The 21,815-nt window shown below is 40.1% G+C and overlaps 1 protein-coding gene across 2 annotated transcripts; it reads right to left on the reverse strand.

Annotated features, from left to right (window-relative positions):
• Nucleotides 1–474: 474 nt before the first annotated feature.
• TRAPPC6B (trafficking protein particle complex subunit 6B) lies at nucleotides 475–20,831 on the reverse strand. 2 transcript variants are annotated; one of them, XM_064365809.1, is made up of 6 exons: nucleotides 20,450–20,831; nucleotides 13,947–14,014; nucleotides 12,764–12,917; nucleotides 7,532–7,615; nucleotides 4,821–4,914; nucleotides 475–3,672 (listed from the first exon to the last, which is right to left on the reverse strand). In XM_064365809.1, the coding sequence occupies exons 1-6, from the start codon at nucleotides 20,528–20,530 to the stop codon at nucleotides 3,641–3,643; spliced, it is 513 nt and encodes a 170-aa protein (XP_064221879.1). In that variant the 5' UTR covers nucleotides 20,531–20,831; the 3' UTR covers nucleotides 475–3,640. The 2 variants fall into 2 exon arrangements, with proteins under 2 accessions (XP_064221879.1, XP_064221880.1); XM_064365810.1 differs by having other exon boundaries at nucleotides 12,764–12,881; nucleotides 20,450–20,828.
• Nucleotides 20,832–21,815: the final 984 nt, after the last annotated feature.

Consider the following 21,815-nt stretch of genomic DNA (forward strand, 5'->3'; position numbering starts at 1 on the left):
GGTTGAATTCTTGGTTGAACCGTCAGATAGAAAGGGCCAAGTGTATATGGTTTGCAAATATTTTCTTCCATTCCTAAGTTGCCTTTTCACTGTCCTCTGCTGTGCATCTTTTTAGTTTGATGTAGTCCCTCTTTTCTACTTCTGTTTTGTTGCTTCTGCTTTTGGTGTCTTATCCAAGAGATCATTGCCAAGACCAATGTTATGAAGCTTTTCCCCTATGTTTTCTGCTAGGATTATATAGCTTCAGATTTTACTTTTAACTCTTCAATCCAATTTAAGTTGATTTCTATGTACAGCATTAAGACAACAATCCAATTTCATTCCTTTCTATGTGGCTTTCCAGTTTTCCCAACAGTATCTGTTGAAGAGATGTTACTACATTTTTTTGTTTCGTTTTACAATTTTCCTTTATGATTTCCTACATTTGTGTGTTGGAAAGGCCTTCTCTAGCACAAAATCACAAGTATTCCCATATTTTCTTTGGTATTTTATGGTTTTATTGTTTTACACGTGAACCTTTAAGTTTCTCCCCACCCACTCCCAAAAGGGATATTCAATTGTCCCACACTATTTTTGAATAACCTAACTCTCCCTTTGTTTCTACTAAGAGAGAGGTTTCTTTCTGGCTACAAGTAACAATATACATACCCAAAGTGAATGTAACAATATAAGGAATATCTCACATAACCAAAAGTCCAAAGGTAAAGCAGTTACCAGATTGGTTAATTCAGAAGCACAATTCAGGTGCTCTCTATCTACATCCCGCTATGCTCAGTGTGATGGCTTTCATCTCCATACTTGTCCTTTCATGGCCATCAGAAGGCTGCTGCAGATTAGCTTCAAACATCCATATCACCTATCTTCACTGAGAAGCAGAAAAGGGATGCTGGCAAATCCAATCCCCATCTTCTATCAATTAAGAACAACAGAAAATTTCTTCAAAGCCTTTCAGACTTCCTTTATCTCATTAGCTGAGATCCATCAAATGATCAAGTAAGCCAATTACCATGATTGGCATAGAATCTAATCAACACTCACCATCTCTGGACTAGGGAAGCACCCTATTCTACAGCACAAAGCAGCCATACAGAGTTTAAAAAAAAAAACAAGAAAGAAAAAAAGAAAAAAATGGGGCTTTGTCTGCAAGGAAGGGAGAAAGAAATGGCTGACAGGTAGGCATATGAGAGTGTCTAACAAACCCACTTATTTGAACCCACCTTTTTCATACACACAATTCCTACACCTGTTTTATTTGATGTTCTCTACTGTGTTCCATTTTGATCCACTTCTGTGTCATTAGCTATTCCTGGGTCATTATGACTTTTTTAACTTAATAAACTTTATATTTGTATATTTGATAGGAACTTTCCTAAATTTATTTTTTCAAAATTAAATTTTTTCCCCCAAATCAGGCTAGAATTAGAATTGCAGTCATGCATTGCTTAACAAAGGGGTATGTTCTGAAAAATGTGTCATCAGGAGATTCTGAAATTGTACAATCACAGAGTATACTTACACAAACCTAGATGGTATGGCCTACTATACACCTAGGCTATGGCCTATTGCTCCTAGGCTATAAACCTATACAGCATATTACTGTAGTGAATACTGTAGGACACTGTAACACAATGGTAAGTACCTGCATATCTAAATGTAAAGAAGGGCCCGGCACGGTGGCTCACGCCTGTAATACCAGCCCTTGGGAGGCTGAGGTGGGTGGATCACCTGAGGTCAGGAATTTGAGACCAGCCTGGCCAACATAGCAAAACACTGTCTTCACCAAAAATACAAAAATTAGTCAGGCATGGTGGTGTATCCCTGTAATCCCAGCAACTAGAGGGGCTGAGGTAGGAGGATCATTTGAACCCAGGAGGTGGAGGTTGCAGTGAACCTAGATCACGTCACTGCACTCCAGCCTGGGCAACAGAGTGAGACTCCATCTCAAAAATAAAATAAAGTAAAATAAACATAAAGAAGGTACAATAAAAACGTAGTATTGTAATCTTATGGGACCACCGCCATATATGTAGTCTGTCATTGACTGAAACATCATTATAGGGCACATAACTAGAATTTAATAAATCAAGTTAAATATCTTTGTAATACTGTATCCTTCCATGAAAGGAAAATGGTATGCCTCTAACCTGAGTTTTCTTTAATATCCTAAAGTAAATTTTTATAGTTCTTATTTCATGTTTTTAATATAACGTTTGGTTTATTTAGTCGATCTTCTTAATCAGCCATTTCTATGGCAGAGTACCCAATAAAACATCTTGTTTGGTGTGTCAGTCACCCCTTTCTGCAGAGTTCCCTGTCACACAAACACATGCAAAAGGGTAATAAATAAATAAACAAAGTATAGTTTTTATAATCAATATGCAAAGTTCTAACAAAAGCTGGGGATATCTGCTTATGCCAGATAATTTAAGTAAGAGAAAGTATGTGGAAGAGGTGGCAAGAAAGATATATCCAATGAGCACTGACCCCAAACCACTAAGATGATGTAGTCCAAAGAATGTCAGAATGACTAATCCAAGGGCAGGGAGTGGTGGCTCATGCCTGTATTTCCACCACTTTGGGAGACCGAGGCAGGTATATCACGAGGTCAGGAGTTCAACACAGTGAAATCTCGTCTCTACCAAAAATACAAAAATTAGCTGGGCGTGGTGGCAGGCGCCTGTGATGCCAGCTACTTGGGAGGCTGAGGCAGGAGAATCACTTGAACCTGGGAGGCAGAGGTTGCAGTGAGCCGAGATTGAGCCACTGTACTCCAGCCTGGCAACAGAGTAAGACTCTATCTCAAAAAGAAAAAGAAAAAGAAAAAGAATTACTAATCCAATTATCCACCTCTCTGCTCAGGTGAAAGAGTAAAGAAGGGAATAAAGATATTAGACCCTTTACCAGAATGTCCATGCATAGGGAGAGAAGTTGAAAGTCAAAACTGTAACAGGAATAAATACAAAAATTCCTTCCAAACATACCTAATATTCTTTGGCCCTAGAGTCACTGAATTCACATTTAAACTAATCTATATTTCATTTTGATTACATTAATGGAGCTCTGAAGGAAAGAAACCTATTAAAACAAAATTAAATTTCTAAACAATTTAGGCAGTCATATATGTATTTATATATATACACACACACATACAATGTATATACAAAATCCTTATACAGGTGTAAAAATTCTTAATAAATTATAAGCAATAAAATAAAAAATTTAGTATGTTTGCTTTTTAAAATAAAACATTCATACTTTATCAAAATTTGTTCATTTTTATCACAAATTATTCTGTTGGTACATACTTTTCTCTCAAGCAAATTCAGCAAACCCTGAACTTTGCCTGTCTATCTATGGCCAAATACGTAACACTCTAACCAAATAAAAAGGTTTAAAATAAGAGTCCTACATCTTGGTGTCTAGTTATCTGAAATCAGGTTTTCATTTTGAATAGTTTTGGTTAAATGTATGTCATGGCAGAATGTCCCTTTATCTCCTTTGAGTTGATCTGTGTAAATTGGTAAAAATACATGCTTACTTCTGTACAAACATCGAACAATTAAATCATCACTACTTGAAATACTTTATACATGAATAATTTATCTCTTTATACTGTTGAAGCCTTGCATTTCAGTATGTTCTACAGCTTCTGTATCATCACCTGAAATTTGCCTAAAAAAAAAATAATAATAATTCTTTAATTTTAGATACAAGGAAAACAAGTCTAAACATCAATTTTATTTTCCATATAGGAAATAGTTTCAATCAAGAAACCTACTATGTCAAACAACCTTTTCACATTCTTCATAATATTCAATAAAGTCATCCTATTTAATGGGATGATTATCTAGTTTGTGAGTAGGCACTTTTGTTTCTCTTTATTATTCCTACATTTGGGTACAATATTTCACTGCTAATGATCATTGTAAATGAAAAGGAAATGCAATGAAGCTCAAGTCCATTTTTTTTCTTGGTTGGTAGTTCTGGTGAAAAGATCTTTAGGGAGGCATTTAGGGAGACATTTAGTGATAAAAGACTATTTGGGGCCAGGCGCAGTGGCTCACGCCTGTAATTCGAGGCGGGTGGATCACATGAGGTCAGGAGTTTGAGACCAGCCTGGCCAATATGGCAAAATCCTGTGTCTAAAAAAAAATAAATAAATAAATTTTAAAAAGACTATTTGGTTTTACTTAGCTTCATGTAGATATATCCTAAACAATTGTTTAAAAATAGCATTTTCACCAGCCCAACCAACATGGTGAAACCCCATCTCTAATAAAAACACAAAAATTAGCCAGGTGTCGTGGTGTGCGCCTGTAATCCCAGCTACTCAGGAGGCTGAGGCAGGAGAATCGCTTGAATCTAGGAGACATTTTCAATGTTCCAGGGAAATTTGCTATCTTAAAACATTACATCCCTTAAATTGTCTTATAAATCCAAATTTATATAGGTATACATATTCAGAAGATATTATTCTGAATATATATACCTGAATTTTAAAAAGTTATAAATCATATTTATACAGGTATACATATTTAGAATATCTTCTTTAAAAAAGAATATCTGACTTTAAAAAAGTTATAAATTATCCCCTAAATTGTCTTATAAATTTGGATTTTAGTCTATTATTAATTCAAAAATTACTGTATATGAATATAGTATGCAACCTTTTACTACACTAAATGTTACATTGATAAAACTAAAATGAAAGTTTCAGTATTTTAAATTTCCTCTCAGTTAAAACAAAAACAAACAAAAAAATCAAACAAACATGAAAACAAATTACTGAAACATTTGTAAGAAACGTGAATTCAACTTACAAGCAGGCATTGAAGACACTTCGGCTGTTACAATACTTTTTATTCCCAAGTTTGATAAGCCACCTCTGATTAAGCCACATGTAAATGCTAAATACTAAAAGGAAAAAAAATCATTAAAAATAGTAAGGATTTACTAAAATAGTAAAGCTATTGAAAAATACAACATGACATGATTTATTATCAGTAAGTCATTCAAAGGACTTTGGAGGAACTGTTCAAATTACTGAAAAATATTGCTAGATTTCCCAGCTCCCCAGAAACTAAGGCATGGACATATGACTTAAGACTTAAGCTCAGCCAGGGAAGCTGGGCACGGTGGCTCACGCCTGTAATCCGAGCACTTTGGGAGGGTGAGGTGGGTGGATCACCTGAGGTCAGGAGTTCAAGACCAGCCTGACCAACATGGAGAAACCCTGTCTCTACTAAAAATACAAAATTAGCCGAGCGTGGTGGTACACGCCTGTAATCCCCGCTACTCAGGAGGCTGAGGCAGGAGAATCACTTGAACCCAGGTGGTGGAGGTTGCAGCGAGCCAAGATTGTGCCATTGCACTCCAGCCTGGACAATAAGAGCAAAACTCCGTCTCAAAAAAAAAGAAAAAAGACTTAGGTTCAGCCAATTAAGTAATCCAGGACAGTGAATCTAGAGTGACAAAAACAAGCCAGAAACAGATCAGAATTAGTTCTGGAGGCAGTAAAGGTAGTTTGTGTCAACAGTCCATGCTGCCTGCAGGATTCTAACTGGACTCATCCTGTGGAGTGACTTGGCTATCCTACTAGCTGCCTTAACCTCCCCTGGTTATTGCCGATTTTTAGATCTTATCAATTGTGTTAGCTTACAAGCAGAGTTTCCTTCCTCTATTTACAACCAAGAATCTGGACTTGTTTAAGACTTATAGCTTGCCACAACAAAGAATTATCTGGTTGAAAATATCAACAGCTTGGATGTTGAGAAACCATGTCACATAGACACAAAGAAAGGGAAAAGGGCTGAGCTACAGCACCGAAAATCATGACAAGAACTGGATTGAAAAATCAGTAATTCAAGGAATTTTTGATTACCCACATCTACGTTGCATGTTCAATATACTACATTATCTATGAATAATATAAAATATCTCATAATTAATATACATAAGTGGGTACTATTAAGTAGTTAGATCTGAGTCATGAAATTTTAAGCTGGAAGAGAAGAGGCCTTAAAGATTGTTTATCCCAAGAGTTCTTAATCTGGGAACCTGTAACCCCTATGAAAATAAAAACCATTTTGCTGTGATACCACAACTAAAAAAAAAAAAAAAAGAAAAGAAAAACCATGTATATACGTGTATTTATAGGGAAAGGTGTTCCAATTCTCAAGGATGTCCATAACTCAAAATAGAAATCAGTGAAATGGTCCAACTTACTCTTTTCACAGCTGAAGAAACCAAGATCCCAAAAAGTTAAGTGAGAACCAGAAATATTAAAGTGAGATGTTAGTAAAAAAGAGAAACTATGCCAGGCACGGTGGCTCATGTCTGTAATCCCAGCACTTTGGGAGGCCGAGGCGGGTGGATCACAAAGTCAGGAGTTCGAGACCAGCCTGGCCAACATGCTGAAACCCCATCTCCACTAAAGATACAAAAAATTAGCTAGGTGGGGTGGTGCATGCCTGTAATCCCAGCTACTTAAGAGGCTGAGGCAGGAGAATCACTTGAACCTGGGAGGCAGAGGTTGCAGTGAGCTGAGATCACGCCACTGTACTCCAGCCTGGGTGACAGGGCGAGACTCCGTCTCAAAAAAAAGAAAATATACACATTAACCGTAAAATTAGAGGCTGTATACTCCAAAAATATAGAAAATAAGCAATCAGGCCGGATGCGGTGGCTCATACCTATAATCCCAACACTTTGGGAGGCTGAGATGGGATGATCACTTGAGCCCAGGATTTGAAGAGATTGTGGGATCCCATCTTTACAAAACTTTTTTAAAAAATTAGCCAGGCATGGTGGCCCACACATGCAGTCCCAGCTCCTTGGGTGACTGAGGTAAGAGGATTGCTTGAGCCCAGGAGGTCAAGGTCAAGATAAGCCATGATCATACCACTCACTACACTCCAGCCTGGATGACAGAGCAAGACCTTATCTTAAAAAAAAAAAAAAAAAAGGAATCTACCATACATCTACATTTCACTATCATTTAGTTAGAGTGTTTCTCTCTCTTTTTTTTTTTTTTTTTTTTTGAGACAGAGTTTCGCTCTTGTAGCCCAGGCGGGAGTGCGATGATGGCGCGATCTCAACTCACTGCAACCTCTGCCTCCCAGGTTAAAAGGATTCTCCTGCCTCAGCCTCCGGAGTAGCTGGGAATACAGGCGCTCGCCACCACGCTAAGCTAATTTTAGTATTTTTAGTAGAGACGGGTTTTCACCATGTTGGCTAAACTGGTCTCAAACTCCTAACCTCAGGTAATCCACCTGCCTGGGCCTTCCAAAGTGCTGGGATTACAGGTGTGAGCTACCACGCCCGGCCAGGGTTTCTTTAATTGGCTACTGTAAGCCTATTTAGCTAAAGATTAATGTATTGTAACATGTCTCTCATTTCATAGAAAACTCTTTAAACAAAAAAGAACACTTAAAATATGTTTTAAGTTCAATAGTCTGTTATGATTAGCATTCAACTTTTCCCTGTAGTCCTACTATTAACAGAAACCCCAATCTTCTATTCCATTAAATACCTTAGATGCATGTTCTAAATACTGTTTTCCAGCAGACATCTGAGTAAGCAGGCGAAATTTGTTATCCTGAAGAACATAGATGCCCTGTTCCAAAAATAGAAAAAACATCCAACAAAGTCAATGTAAGTAGTAGTCCTTAAAATTATTTCTTTTTTCCTTTTTTTTTTTTTTTTTTTTTTTGAGACGGAGTCCCACTCTGTCGCCCTGGCTGGAGTACAATGACGCTCTCTCGGCTCACCGCAACCTCTGCCTCCCTGGTTCAAGCGATTCTCCTGTCTCAGCCTCCCAAGTACCTGGGATTACAGGCATGCAGCACCATGCCAGGTTAATTTTTGCATTTTTAGTAGAGACAGAGTTTCACCATGTTGGTCAGGCTGGTCACAAACTCCTGATCTTGCGATCCACCTGCCTCAGCTTCCCAAAGTGCTGGGATTACAGGCACCATGCCTGGCAAATTATTTTATTTCTTATGAAACAATGTAAGTGTTTTTTAAAAGTTATTAAAAGTCTCCTTCCCATTGGTCGAATTTTCTTTTTCTGTTCTTTGGAGATAGGATCACCTCTGGTTGCCCAGGATAGAATGCAGTGGCACAGTCACAGCTCACTGCAGGCTCCAACTCCCAGGCTCAATCGATCCTCCCACCTCAGCCTCCCAAGTAGCTGGGACTACAGGTGTGCATCACCATGCTCTGCTAATTTTTATATTTTTTGTAGCGATAGGGCTTTGCATGTTGCCCAGGCTGGTCTCAAACTCCTGGGCTCAAGCAATCTGCCCACTTTGACCTTCCAAAGTGCTGAGATTACAGTCATGAGCCCACGTGCCCAGCCTGGTCAAATTTTGTTTAAATGAAGGAGTTTTGCAATGTTTACACTGAAGAGTTGTGAGTTCAGTATTTTCATAATACTAATATCTACTGAACAGTTTTATACACTAAAGATACAAAACTGCATGAAAACATAGTGCCTATCCTTAAAAACTAATAGTCTAGTACAATGGAATCATTAATATACATCCATGTGAAATAAGCTGTTTGTTTATTCATTTATTTAGAGATAAGCTCTCGCTCTGTTGCCTAGGCTGGAGTGTGGCAGTATAATCACAGCTGACTGCACCCTCAAACACCTGGGTGCTTGAGCAATTCAGCAATTCTCTTATCTCAGCCCCCCGAGTAGTTGGGACCACAAGCGCACACCACCACATCTGCCTAGTTTTATTAATTTTTTTTTTTTAAACAGTCTTGCTCTGTCACCCAGGCTGAAGTGCAGTGACTCGATCACTGCAACCTCCGCCTCCCAGGCTCAAGCGATTCTCCTGCCTCAGCCTCCCAAGTAGCTGGGATCACAGATGCCTGACACCTGGGCTCAAGTGATCCTCCTGCCTCAGCCTCCCAACATGCTGAGATTATAGGTATAAGTCACCATGCCCAACCTAATTTTTATTTTTAATTTTTCTGAGACAGAGTCTTGCTCTGTCGCCCACGCTAGAGTACAGTGGTGTGATCTAGGCTCACTGCAAGCTCCGCTTCCCAGGTTCATGCAATTCTCCTGCCTCAACCTTCCGAGTGGCTGGGACTACAAGCGTGCGCCACCACACCTGGCTAATTTTTGTATTTTTAGTAGAGACAGGGTTCTACCATGTTGGCCAGACTGGTCTCAAACTCCTGACCTCAGGTGATCCACCTGCCTCAGCCTCGCAGACTGCTGGGATTACAGGGGTGAGCCACCATGCCATGCCTTATTTCTTTAAGAGACAGAATTGCACTTTGTTATCCAGGCAAAAGTGCAGTGGGTCACTGTATCCTTGAATTCCTCCCATGAAGCTGAAACCTCAGGCTCCTGCCAATGTGCTCGGTGAATTTTTTTAATTTTTTTTTTGTAAAAACAGGGTCTCACTATGTTGCTCAGTCTGGTCTCCAACTCCTAAGCTCAAGCAATCCTTATGCCTCAGCCTCCTAAAATGCTGCAGTTCTAGGTATGAGCCACCATGTCCAGCCAGCTGATATATAATAGTAAATCATGTCCAGAAAGTCAAAAATAAGAGTCATTTCTTCAAATTAGCAATTCAAGTATTTCCAAGCTAAAGTTGGGACAAAATGAATTCTAGGCCAGGCACAGGGGTTCAAACATATAATCCTAGCACTCTGGGAGGCCAAGGCAGGAGGATCCCCTGAGCCCAGGAGTTTGAGACCAGTGTGGGCAACACACTGAGACTCTGTCTCTAATTAACTAATAAATAATAAATAATCCTATTCTCTTTAATTTTTTTACTTAATCAAATTTCAAATCTACTCTATTTCCTTGAAGTTTATAAAATAAAATCTAACGAAGCTAGGAGTGGTGCTACATGCCTATAATCCCAGCTATGCAAGAGACTGAGGTCAAAGAATTACGTGAGTCCAGATAATTACTTGAGTCTTAGCCTGGAGTCCTATGTGTCGGACTATAAGGAGGAGCCCACGGAAGCACTGGCCATGGAAGCCACCATCCTGGAAACCACCTGAAGAAAGCACATGAAGCCTCCGTCCGGGGCCAGGGTCAGACATTTTGCAGAACTGAGCCACACTTTGAAGGACTTGCCCCTTTAATTATCATTGTCTTTTTTTTAATGACTTGTGTGACATCCATGTGTGGTCAGCCTTTGGTAGGTTGATGGGGTCCAGTCTGTGGTGACAGATAATTTGTAGGCACCAGGTGTTTTCATGAGAACTGACATGTGGGTCCTTAAGTGAAGCTTCTAGTGCCTCTGTCAGAGGAGCAGAAAGCAAGAGCCAGTTCTTCCAGCGTCTATGACCTTGTCCACTAGGGCCAGACCAGGTTTCATCTGCATGTCAAGTGTCATTTCCAGTTTTCCTTTGAGTTCTGGAGCTTCTGAGCCAGCCCTTTCTCAGCCGCCTCTCCTTTGCTGCTGAAATGGGAATGGAGTTTTCTCTCTCCCTGTCCTGGACTAGAGTCAGACTGTGCCCTGAAGAGAAGCAGCAGAGAGTGGGACTAGGTCATGGGTATTTTGTCCGCGTATTTGGGTATTTTGGGGGCCATAGAACAGAGTCCTAACTATCCTAGACTCCTCAGAGACCTCAAAGAGGCAGCCGTGAATGTTCCTATGTTGTTGGGATTTCCTGTTTGAAACTGTTGAGGCCTAGATGATGTGACAGACTGACTTTCTTCATCTACCCTGGCGAGCCTGAAGCAAAGAACAGAACTGCTGCTTCGGCCAGGCCGATTTGTCTTTGTATGCCACAAGCATACGTGAGGCAACAGCCCTTGCTTAAGGAGCGCCGACTCAGTTAGAGGAGCTGTTGGCCCCCTCTTCAGTGTTCAAGTCTCTCTTAGTCACTGGCTCTTTGGCACAGGTATGATCTTTGAGCTCAGGCAAGTCCCTGATGCCATCCTAAGGTGAGGACAGAAACCCCACCCACTATCTCATTTACATGTCACTGACTACTGTGTCCTTTGTTAGATGGTCATTGTGGTTCTGAGGAGCTTGAGATCAGCCTGGGCAACATAGCGAGACCCTGTCTCCTTTTCAATTTTTAACAAATAAATAGTTTTCTATGTAATCTATTAGTTTTATAGTAAGAAAATATTTTAAGAATAGAAAATATGACAGCAATAATAATGCAAGGGTTACTTAAGAGTAAAATATGCTCAAAAAATTAGCTGGGCACGGTGGCGCGTGCCTGTAATCCCAGCTACTCAGGAGGCTGAGGCAGGAGAATTGCCTGAACCCAGGAGGTGGAGGTTGCAGTGAGCCGAGATCGCGCCATTGCACTCCAGCCTGGGTAACAAGAGCGAAACTCCGTCTCAAAAAAAAAAAAAAAAAAAAAAAAAAAAAAGAGTAAAATATGCTCTATAAATTAGACCTTAGAAATGACTATAAAGGATCTCCTCCTCCCACCCAAGGTGCCAAAAGGAAAGGCCAAGGGGAAGAAGGTGGCTCCAGCCCTTGCTGTCATGAAGAAGCAGGAATCCCATTTGAAGAAAGGCCTAAGAATTCTGACATTGGACAGGACATCCACCCAAAAAGGACCCCACTTGCTTTGTGAAATGGCCCCGGCAGAAAGCCATCCTCTATAAGCAGCCGAAAGTGCCTCCTACAATTAACCAGTTCACCCAGGCCCTGCACTGCCAAACAGCTACTCAGTTGCTTAAGCTGGCCCACAAGTACTGACCAGAGACAAAGCAAGAAAAGAAGCAGAGGCTATTGGCCCAGCTGAAAAGAAAGCTGCAGGTAGCTGGGCGTGGTGGCTCACACCTGTAATCCCAGCACTTTGGGAGGCTGAGATGGGTGGATCATCTGAGGTCAGGAGTTTGAGACCAGCCTGGCCAACGTGGTGAAACTCCATCTCTACTAAAAAAATAAAATAAAACAAAAGCTGCAGGCAAAAGGGATGTCTCCACTAAGAGACCACTTGTCCTCTGAGCAGGAGTTAACACTGTTACCACCTTGGAGGAGAACAAGAAGGCTCAGTTGGTGGTGAATGCACACAACGTGGATCCCATCAAGCTGTTTGTCTTCCTGCCTGCCTTGTCGCGTAAAATGGAGGTCCCTTACTGTAGTATCAGGGGAAGGCAAGACTGGGACATCTAGTCCACAAGAAGACCTGCATCACTGTTGCCTTCACAAAGGTTAACTCAGAAGACAAAGAAGCTTAGGTTCAGCTGGTGGAAGCTATTAGAACCAATTACAATGACAGATATAAGATCCACTGTCACTGGGGAAACAATGTCCTGGGTCCCAACTCTGTGGCTTGAATTGAAAACCAGGAAAAGGCAGAGGCTAAATAACTTGTCGCCAAACTGGGTTAAATGTACACTGTTGGGTTTTCTGTATATAAAAATTATTAAAATAATACAAATTATTCTTCTTCAAAAAAAGAAATGACTCTAAAGACATAAAGGTGATATATTTGTGGTTCTGTATATTATTACAACCAAATGACAGTAACTAAGGAACCAAATACTAAAAGCTATTATCATCCTGACATTTGCTATTTTAAAAAATTTAACATAGCATATAATTGGGTGAAAAACAGCTATCATTACTGGTAACTGTCCCTTTGTCTTTATTCATTTCACACTATTAGAAGAAAAAAAACTAGTAACTTATTAATACCATAAAAAATATTCCAAAGTTAACCAGAAATTATTTTAGGTTTTAAATAAGTCACTAAAATATGATATTTATATTAAGTTAAATGATTTAAAAGTATAGGTCTTAGTTATTTTAATTACCTGATGATTTGTCCTTAGATTGTCGATTTGTTTCTTGAATACCGTAGTCCAAAAATCTTTACAAATGAACTTCATGATATCTAACTCATCCTTGAACCTTGCAGTATCTTTTGTAAACCTAAAAAGATTAACTAGAAGTAATACAGTATTTATCCTCCAAAGAAAACAAGAGGGACAATTATTAGCTAATTTTCAAATGCCAGAACAGCACTGAACATTTATTGAGTTTTTTAACTTTAATTTTTTTTGACAGGGTCTGGCTCTGTTGCCCAGGCTAGAGTGCGGTTAGCATGATCTCGGCTCACTGCAACCTCTATTTGTCTCCCAGGCACAAGCCATCCTCCCACCTTAGCCTCCCTAGCAGGTGAGACCACAGGCACATGTCACCATGCCCAGGTAATTTTTGTATTTTTGGAAGAGACGGGGTCCCACTTTGTTGCCCTAACTGGTCTGAATCTCCTGAGCTCAAGTGATTCTCCCACCTTGGCCTCCCAAAGTGCTGGGATTATAGGCATGAGCCACCACACCTGGCTGAACATTTATTAACACTCATAAAGTCATAAGCACTAGGCAAAGTGATCCTATCTCAATGGATTCACGTTATGTTATATAAATTATGAGGCCTCAAATTAATCTAACATTATAGCCAAAATTTCAGGTGCAATTCTCTAGCACATCAAAAAAATCACAAAATAATAAAGAGGTGAGCATGATCATGACATTGTTATATAAAATATAATCAGAGTTTAACTGTTCAAGTAGTGAGAAAGAAATACTAAAAAGAATTGATCTGTAAGTTGAAAGATAATTACATGCATAAACACAGACTATTGTATTTCAATCCTATGTACTTAAAAATTCTATGCAGGTTAAAGAACCTAGCAGATCTTAAGTTGAAAATGCGTAAGATTTCAGACAGTTGCTTCAATATACCAGTAGTTTCAGGAAAAAAGTCTAAAACACATAAAATATATATTTTCTTCAAACATTAGAACATAAAATTTGAATAACTGAGTGAAAATGGCATTGGATCTAAAAAGAAAGTTTAATTTTTGAAGTAAAGAGAAGAAATAACATTCAGGAATTAAAATTAAAATATCTCAAGTTTTATGCAATCTTTTGAAATGGACCATCTTTGTTTATAACCTACCTGCAAGAAAATTTTCAAATCCAACCTGCTCACCTTTCTATCAATCCTTGTCCGACTCGAAACCCCATGTTTTCCAGCTTAGTAATACATCGTCCGTTTTCCTATTTTAAAAAAATAATAGTTTTAAATACTTTTAGAATGCTAGGATATTAGTATTCAGAAATTGTTTTATAATATTGGTTAAAAATAGTAAGGTAAATATACTTTTTTCACTGAAACATCTTAAGAAAAAGTGAATTATCAGATTGATACAATTTATTTACTTTACTTTGACTTACTTTTTACTTACTATTTTTTTTGGATAAACAAGTTAATTCATAATTTAGTCAACATATACACAATCAACCTAAAAATGTCAATAGAAGGATACACTTTTTTTTTCTTTTTATTTATTTTTTTTTTGAGACGGAGTTTCGCTCTTGTTACCCAGGCTGGAGTGCAATGGCACGATCTCGGCTCACCGCAACCTCCGCCTCCTGGGTTCAGGCAATTCTCCTGCCTCAGCCTCCTGAGTAGCTGGGAATACAGGCACGTGCCACCATGCCCAGCTAATTTTTTGTATTTTTAGTAGACACAGGGTTTCACCATGTTGACCAGGATGGTCTCTGTCTCTTGACCTCGTGATCTACCCGCCTCGGCCTCCCAAAGTGCTGGGATTACAGGCGTGAGCCACCGCGCCCGGCCCCAGAAGGATACACTTTTAAAATTTACTTTATTTTCAGATGGAGTCTTGCTCTGTCATCCAGGCTGCAGTGCAGTTGGTCCATCTTGGTTCACGGCAACCTCCATCTCTCAGGTTCAAGCGATTCTCCTACCTCAGGTTCCCAAATAGCTGGAATTACAAGCACCCGCCACCATGCCTGGCTGATTTTTGTATTTTTAGTAGACATAGGGTTTCACCATGTTGGCCATGCTGGTCTCAAACTCCTGACCTCAAATGATCCACCTGCCTTGGTCTCCCAAAGTATTACAGGCGTGAGCTACCACGCCCAGCCAAAAGGATACACTTTAAAACCACTTGCAAGGCCGTCTCTATAGAAGTGATTTTCCCAAGATAGTAACCAGATGTCACCTAAGCCAACACCATCTTAACTGGCAGAGGTTCAATGGATTGTAGCTTTGTGCTCCTCCACAACACTAAGTTTTTATAATACAAACAAACCCCTCAAGGTGTAGTGGCTCATGCCTGTAATCCCAGCACTTTGGGAGGCCAAGGCAGGAGGATTACTTGAGCTCAGTGGCTCAAGACCAGCCTGGGCAACATAGCAAGACTGCATCTCTATTAAAAAAAAAAATGGCTGGGGGTGGTAGCATGTGCCATTCTGGAGGTTGATGCAGGAGGACTGCTTGAGTCCAGGAAGTTGAGGCTGCAGTGAGCCATGATCATGTCTTGCACTCCAGCCTGGGCAACAGGTTGAGCAAGGGACCCTTTATCAAAAAAAAATAAAAGAAGAAAAAGAAAGTCCAAATTCCTTAGCATGGCATTATGTTATGTCCTTTCCTTGAAGACCCCTGGCTAGTTAACCAAATTCATTAACATTCATATATTCACAAACATCCTTCCCTTCTATCACTCTGAAATTTCTGTAGCAACTCCAAAGTGCCATGCTCTCTTCTGTCTCCATGCCTTTGTATGTGCTATTCCCTAGACTTCATATTCTTTAAATTCTGCTCAGGTATTACATTCTCCCAGATGCTTTCCCTGAAACTTCCTTAGGCTCTATGCTGTCATAAAACTCTGTACATAGATCTATTACTGTACTTATCACTGTTTTTGGTTTTTCTGCTATTCTCCACACTTGTTCTCAAACATGCTTAGTATGAAGCCAGGCACAGTCTCATGCCTATAATCCCAGTAATATAGGAGGCTGAGATAGGAGGGTTGCTTGAGACTAGGAGTCTGAAACCAGCAGACTGAACATAGCAAGACTCTGTTTCTACAACAAAAATTTTTTTTAATTAGCCAGACATGTAGCATGCCCATAGCCCTCATTATTCAGGAGGCTGACATGGGAGGATCACTTAAGCCCAGGAGGTCAAGGCTGCAGTAAGCCAAAGTCCCAACAATGCATTCCAGCCTGCATGACAGAGAAAGACCTTGTCTCTTTTTTATTTTTTAATAGAGACAGTGTTTTACTATGTTGCCAGGTTGGTCTCCAACTCCTGGGCTCAAGTATCTCCCACCTCAGCCTCCCAAAGTGCTGGGATTACAGGCGTGAACCACCACACTCACCCTGAGACCTTGTGTCTTAAAAAAAAAATGTTCAGGTAGAAAGAGTGCCTGTAAATCATGATGCTCTTTGTGGAATAATCTGCTCTCTGTAGAATCACCTAGGAACATATTTATTAGCAGGAAATATTGAAATCACCTTGCAAAGATTGTAACAGTGAGAAAATTATGACAGTGAAAGAGATCTCACCTAACCAAGTCCATCTTGCCTTTAACCTCCACACTGCCTTTGGTCATTCTTGGATGCAGCCCAAGCTAACTTTGGAAGAAATTTAGTTTATAGAATAACCTTAAAGCAAGAATGATAATAGCCCTTCCCAAAACTAAATCACTTCTGCAAAACTAATGAAAGACTACAAGGTTAAGATTATGAGAAGGGCCTGAATTCTTCTAAAATGTAGGTAAGTGTTAACCAGCCATTGTTTTGGCAGTCAAATTTGTAACTTCCCCAATTACTCCTGTAAATAACATCACTATTGTAGAACCTAAAAAAGGCCTTTTAAGATGTCTTTTCAGACTTTTGCATTTTGGATGACTCCAACTGGTCCTGTGCCCTGCCCCCACCTCTGTAACTACATCCCCAACCAATCAGCAGCAAACCATTCCCTAGCCCCCACCCTACCAAACAATCCTTGATAAACCCTAGCCTCTGCTGATTTGAGCAATAATAAAACTCTGCTCTCCCATTTAGCCAGCTCTACATAAACTTCTTATTGTAATTCTCCTGTATTGATAAATCAGCTCTATCTGGGCAGTGGGCAAGAAGAACATTGGGCAGTTAGAAAATGCTTATAGAGAGACACTCTCAAATCCTATGATCACATGAGTTTTTGAATTAAGCCCTACGACATACCTTTTGATTTTTGTACTTGTTCATGCACTTTTGAGTAGGCACCAAATTTTTAAGAAAACTTCAACTTGAGAACATTTTGTCCATTAACCTTTTAAAATTCGTTCTCCATAAATTGAGAAATGCCCAATTAGTCCATTTTAAAATAATTAATTCCTCTTTCAGCATAATTTGAAAAACATTGATTTGGAAGGTGAGAACATTAGTTCTTTTATTTTACCTCAAATCTTAGGGAAATTTATTTTGCTATACTGAAAATGTATAAAACTTTATTTCACTTAAAAAAACTTTTCACCAAAAAAAGAAAAAAAAAACTTTTCATAGAAAAAAAAAAAAGGGCCAGGCACAGTAGTTCATGCCTGTAATCCCAACACTTTGGGAGGCTGAGGCGGGTGGATCACAAGGTCAGGAATTAGAGACCATCTTGGCCAAAATGGTGAAACCTCATCTCTACCAAAAATATAAAAATTAGCCAGGAGTGGTGGCAGGTGCCTATCGTCCCAGCTACGAGGGAGGCTGAGGCAGGAGAATCACTTGAACCTGAGAGGCGGAGGTTGTAGTGAGCCAAGATTGTGCCACTACACTCCAGCCTGGGCAACAGAGACTCTGTTTCAAAAGAAAAAATAAAAATAAAAGACACATAATCCTGTCATCGAGAAATGGATTTAATAGGCCTTTTCAGACATAAACAACATGGTTTTTATAGTCTAAAAAAATCTCAAAAAAATCACTTCTGGATGACAGGATTATGTGTCTTTTACATTTTTCATGATGAAAAATTTCAAGCACACTCAAAGTAGGGACACTAATATAAACCCTCCTATACCCAGATTTCAGTATGGGTTCTGATTATGAAGACTACCACATAACTGTTATTTATATAATCTTTGCTTATTATGTACTTTCAATTCAATTTTTCCCCCATCATAAACACACTGCAATAGAAAAAGAAAATTATTTTTAGTTTAAATGATTCAAAACTATGAACTTTCTTTCTCTTATATGATTAGCCCATCTCTTAAAATTATTGGGCATGAGTAGAATGGCTCTGTTCATTTTATTAGGATTAACTTGCTGGAAAAAAGAGAGCTCTTAAAAGGAAGAAAAAATATTCTTTTAGACAAGAGTCAGAAGAGGGCCAGGTGTAGTGGCTTACGCCTGTAATCCCAGCACTTTGGGAGGCTGTGGCAGGCAGATCACCTGAGGTCAGAAGTTCAAGACCAGCCTACTCAACATGGTGAAACTCTGTCTCTACTAAAAATACAAAAAAATGAGTCAGGCATGGTTGCTGGCACCTGTAATTCCAGCTACTCAGGAGGCTGAGGCAGGAGAATTGCTTGAACCCCGGAGGCAGAGGTTTCAGTGAGCTGAGACCACACCACTGCACTCCAGCCTGGGCAACAGGAGCAAAACTCTGCCTCATTAAAAAAAAAAAAAGAAAAAAGAAAAAGAGAGAGAAGAGGAAAGGTAAGAAGGGAGGGGAGAATGAAGAGAACTGAATACACAAGTGGTGCGGTTGGGGGGGGCAGGGGTTACGATAAAAAAGTAAAAGAAGTGTGTTATTAACTGTTCTTTGGGGAAAAAGAAGGCTGGTTTTGCACAAACAGTAATTACTGATGTCAATAGTAAAGTCATAAGTTTGTTACCTGAAAAAAATCTCTATTACAGATGGGTCATTTGAGTAAGAATCAAATTTGCTTCATTTCCAATACTCTTCCAAACATATCTTTCTAATGAAATCTTCAAATGTATCCTGCCTATCCTTGTGCAAACTGGCAGTACCTTTTCTTGGGTGTCCTGCAGTTACCTCAAAACTTCAACCTGCCCTGAAATAACTCATTTTACCTCCTCATTTTTTTCTTCTCTTTTATTCCCTTTTCTGATTATTAGCACCACCATCCAACCCAGCTGCTCAAGCAAAAAACCTGATGATATATTTTCAACTCCTCCCATCCTTAAACAAGGCGTATAGAATTCCACCTTCTACCTCACAAATCTGTTATCTTCTTTTCTCACTATGTTTTTCTTAATTCAGATCATCATCATTTTCAGCCATGACTCCTATAATAAAGGATTTTCCCCCTACAAGGATCTTCCATCTCTAGTCCAAATGCTGGATTACTTTCTAAAATGGAAATGGTCCACATCATTCCCCTCCTTAAAAATCTTCCCTTGCCGGGTGTGGTGGCTCACACCTGTAATCCCAGCACTTTGGGAGGCCAAGGTGGGCGGGGATCACCTGAGGTCAGGAATTCGAGACCAGTCTGACCAACAAGGAGAAATCTCGTCTCTACTAAAAATACAAAATTAGCCGGAAGTAGTGGCGAATGTCTGTAATGCCAGCTACTCGCGAGGTTGAGACAGGAGAATCGCTTGAACCCGGGAGGCGGAGGTTGAGGGAGCTGAGATCGTGCCATTGCACTCCAACCTGGGCAACAAGAGTGAAACTGTCTCAAAAACAAACAAACAAACAAAAAAAACAGCTTCCCTTGAAAAGATCCGAACTCTTTAATCATACAAAGTTCTTTCTAACTTAAGCTCTCAATTCTCACTCTCCCTCCATTCAATCTAGTCACAATGAAATGCTTAAGTGTATTTAAATCCACCACTCTACCTCTATGCCTTTATCTTTGCCTAGGATACATTTCCTATCCCCATTCTCCATTCGTTTTTTATCAATTATATTAAAGAAAGGGCTCCTGACTTGAGCATGACTTTGGAATATTTCTAAAATCCGTTACAACTACATGATTCTACCAGCCAATACTTAATTTTAACTATTCATTAAATCCCTATTCCCTAAAGACCGAGGCAGGGATTTTATTTTATTTATCTAGCAGTGTTAGCACTGTCAGGCCCACAATCAGTGATTGAATAAGGACTCCCACATATTAGAAGTAATCGCTACATACTATCACATTTCAGGTTAATTAAAAAAAAAAAAAAGGTAATCTCTACAACTCCACAAGAATGGGCCATTGTTTCATTCACTACTACATCCCTAGCAGCGAGAACTAGCTTTGACATAATGGGCACTAAATATTTTCTGAAATAATTAATTTAAATAGTGTTTCCTAATTATCCTAATGCCTGCAAACTTTCCTTTGCAAACTCAACCTTCATTAGGCTTCAGTCCTCAAGTTGTGTGGAGTTGTAATTAGGAAAGGGGAAGGAGGGACAAGCTTCTTAGGCTGGGATAGGTGTGGCCAGTGCATGGCTCAAGTGAACAAAAAGGAATTAAATAGCCGAAGATATGAAAGAGAAAAGGATGAAAGATGACAGATCAAAGGAGACAACTGACAGGTTCTAGGATTTAGGACACCTGGAGGTGGACCACTTTGTCTACACCTCGGGAGGCATCGGGTTGCGATGGGACAGGGGTTGAAGGAAACAGCACTGAGGGGAAACAAGGTGTGTCACCGCAAAAGGACCTCAAGGTCGTGTGGCAGCACTCACCACCTCCCCCTGCTCCGCTGACTTGTACACTCCAGATACCATCTCGTTATGCAGAAGCAAAAACAACGCCTCGTCCGCCATTTCCTGCTAATTCTTCCAAGCTCCGAGTTTGGGCTCTCGTTTGAGCTGGTCTGGGGGTTCCGGCTAGCGCCTCAGCGACTTGGCCAGCGACGCGGCTTGTCAGGCCACCGTCTGTCCCTTGTGGCTAAGAGATCGGGGTATTCACACGGCTTCCCAAAGGCTAGTACTGAAGTGAGTCTGGTACTGGAGAGAGTCCACACTCCGGGGGTACCAAGTCCTAAGGCCGAACGACAGTCTGACAGGAGCTGGAACCAAAGCGAGCCCGCGGAGACGCGATCCGACCCCAGTGGGGGATGCGGGTAGGGAAAGAAACAACTTCCGGTCCCCTCTACCCCTGCATTCCGCCACCTCTATGATCACTGAGCTCCTCTTTCCCTAGCCCGTAGAGAGCGGCCAGCGCCCAGATACTAGGAAGGTTCACCTCACACCACGATGTCGGGGGCGGAGCAAAATAAAATAATACAGAAAGAGCTTCTGCCCTTGGCTGGGCGCGGTAATCCCAGCACTTTGGAAGGCCGAGGCGGGTGGGGATTACCTGCAGTCGGGAGTTCGAGACCTGCTTACCAACATAAAGTAAACCCTGTCTCTACTAAAAATATAAAATTAGCCAGGCGTGGTGGTGCATACCTGTAATCCCAGCTACTCGGAAGGCTGAGGCAGGAGAATCGCTTGAACCTGGGAAAAGGAGGTTGCGGTGAGCCAAGATCATGCCATTTTACTCTAGCCTGGGCAACAAGAGCAAAACTCCATCTCAAAATAAATAAATAAATAAATAAATAAATAAGAGCCCACCACCTCCGTGTTAATTAGCAATAGAAGTTAGAAAAATTCACAAGAGAACTTCGGAAAACAAAGACAACGTAAAATAAAAATATATTGATTAAAAAAAAGAAAAATTCACAAGAATTTCTATTGGCATCGAAAGCATCCATTTCCTGCCACGATCTTCAATATGAAAAGTTGTAAAAAGAGTTTAAAATATCATAAAGTTTCAGACAGTACATTCTTTAAATATTGAGAAGTTATGCCAATTCCTATGAGTACACAAAAAGAATTAGAACCATTATGACCACTAGGAATTTTCTTGTTAGTGGGGTGCAAGGGACAAGGGAAGTGGAGCAAGCGAAAAACAAGATACACTTAATTCGGAAAATACAGACTAATCAAAGGATTAGCTGAATGGAAAAGTGTTACAGAATTCAGAAAAGTGATGTCACTAAAGAATGGAGTTCCTAATAACCTACAGCAGTGTGAGACAACGGTAGGAATTATCTCACTGCATGTG

Source organism: Aotus nancymaae, unplaced genomic scaffold (genome assembly GCF_030222135.1).
Source record: "Aotus nancymaae isolate 86718 unplaced genomic scaffold, 86718_ANA_hifiasm-v0.15.2.pri h1tg000062l, whole genome shotgun sequence".
Classification (NCBI taxonomy): domain Eukaryota; kingdom Metazoa; phylum Chordata; class Mammalia; order Primates; family Aotidae; genus Aotus; species Aotus nancymaae.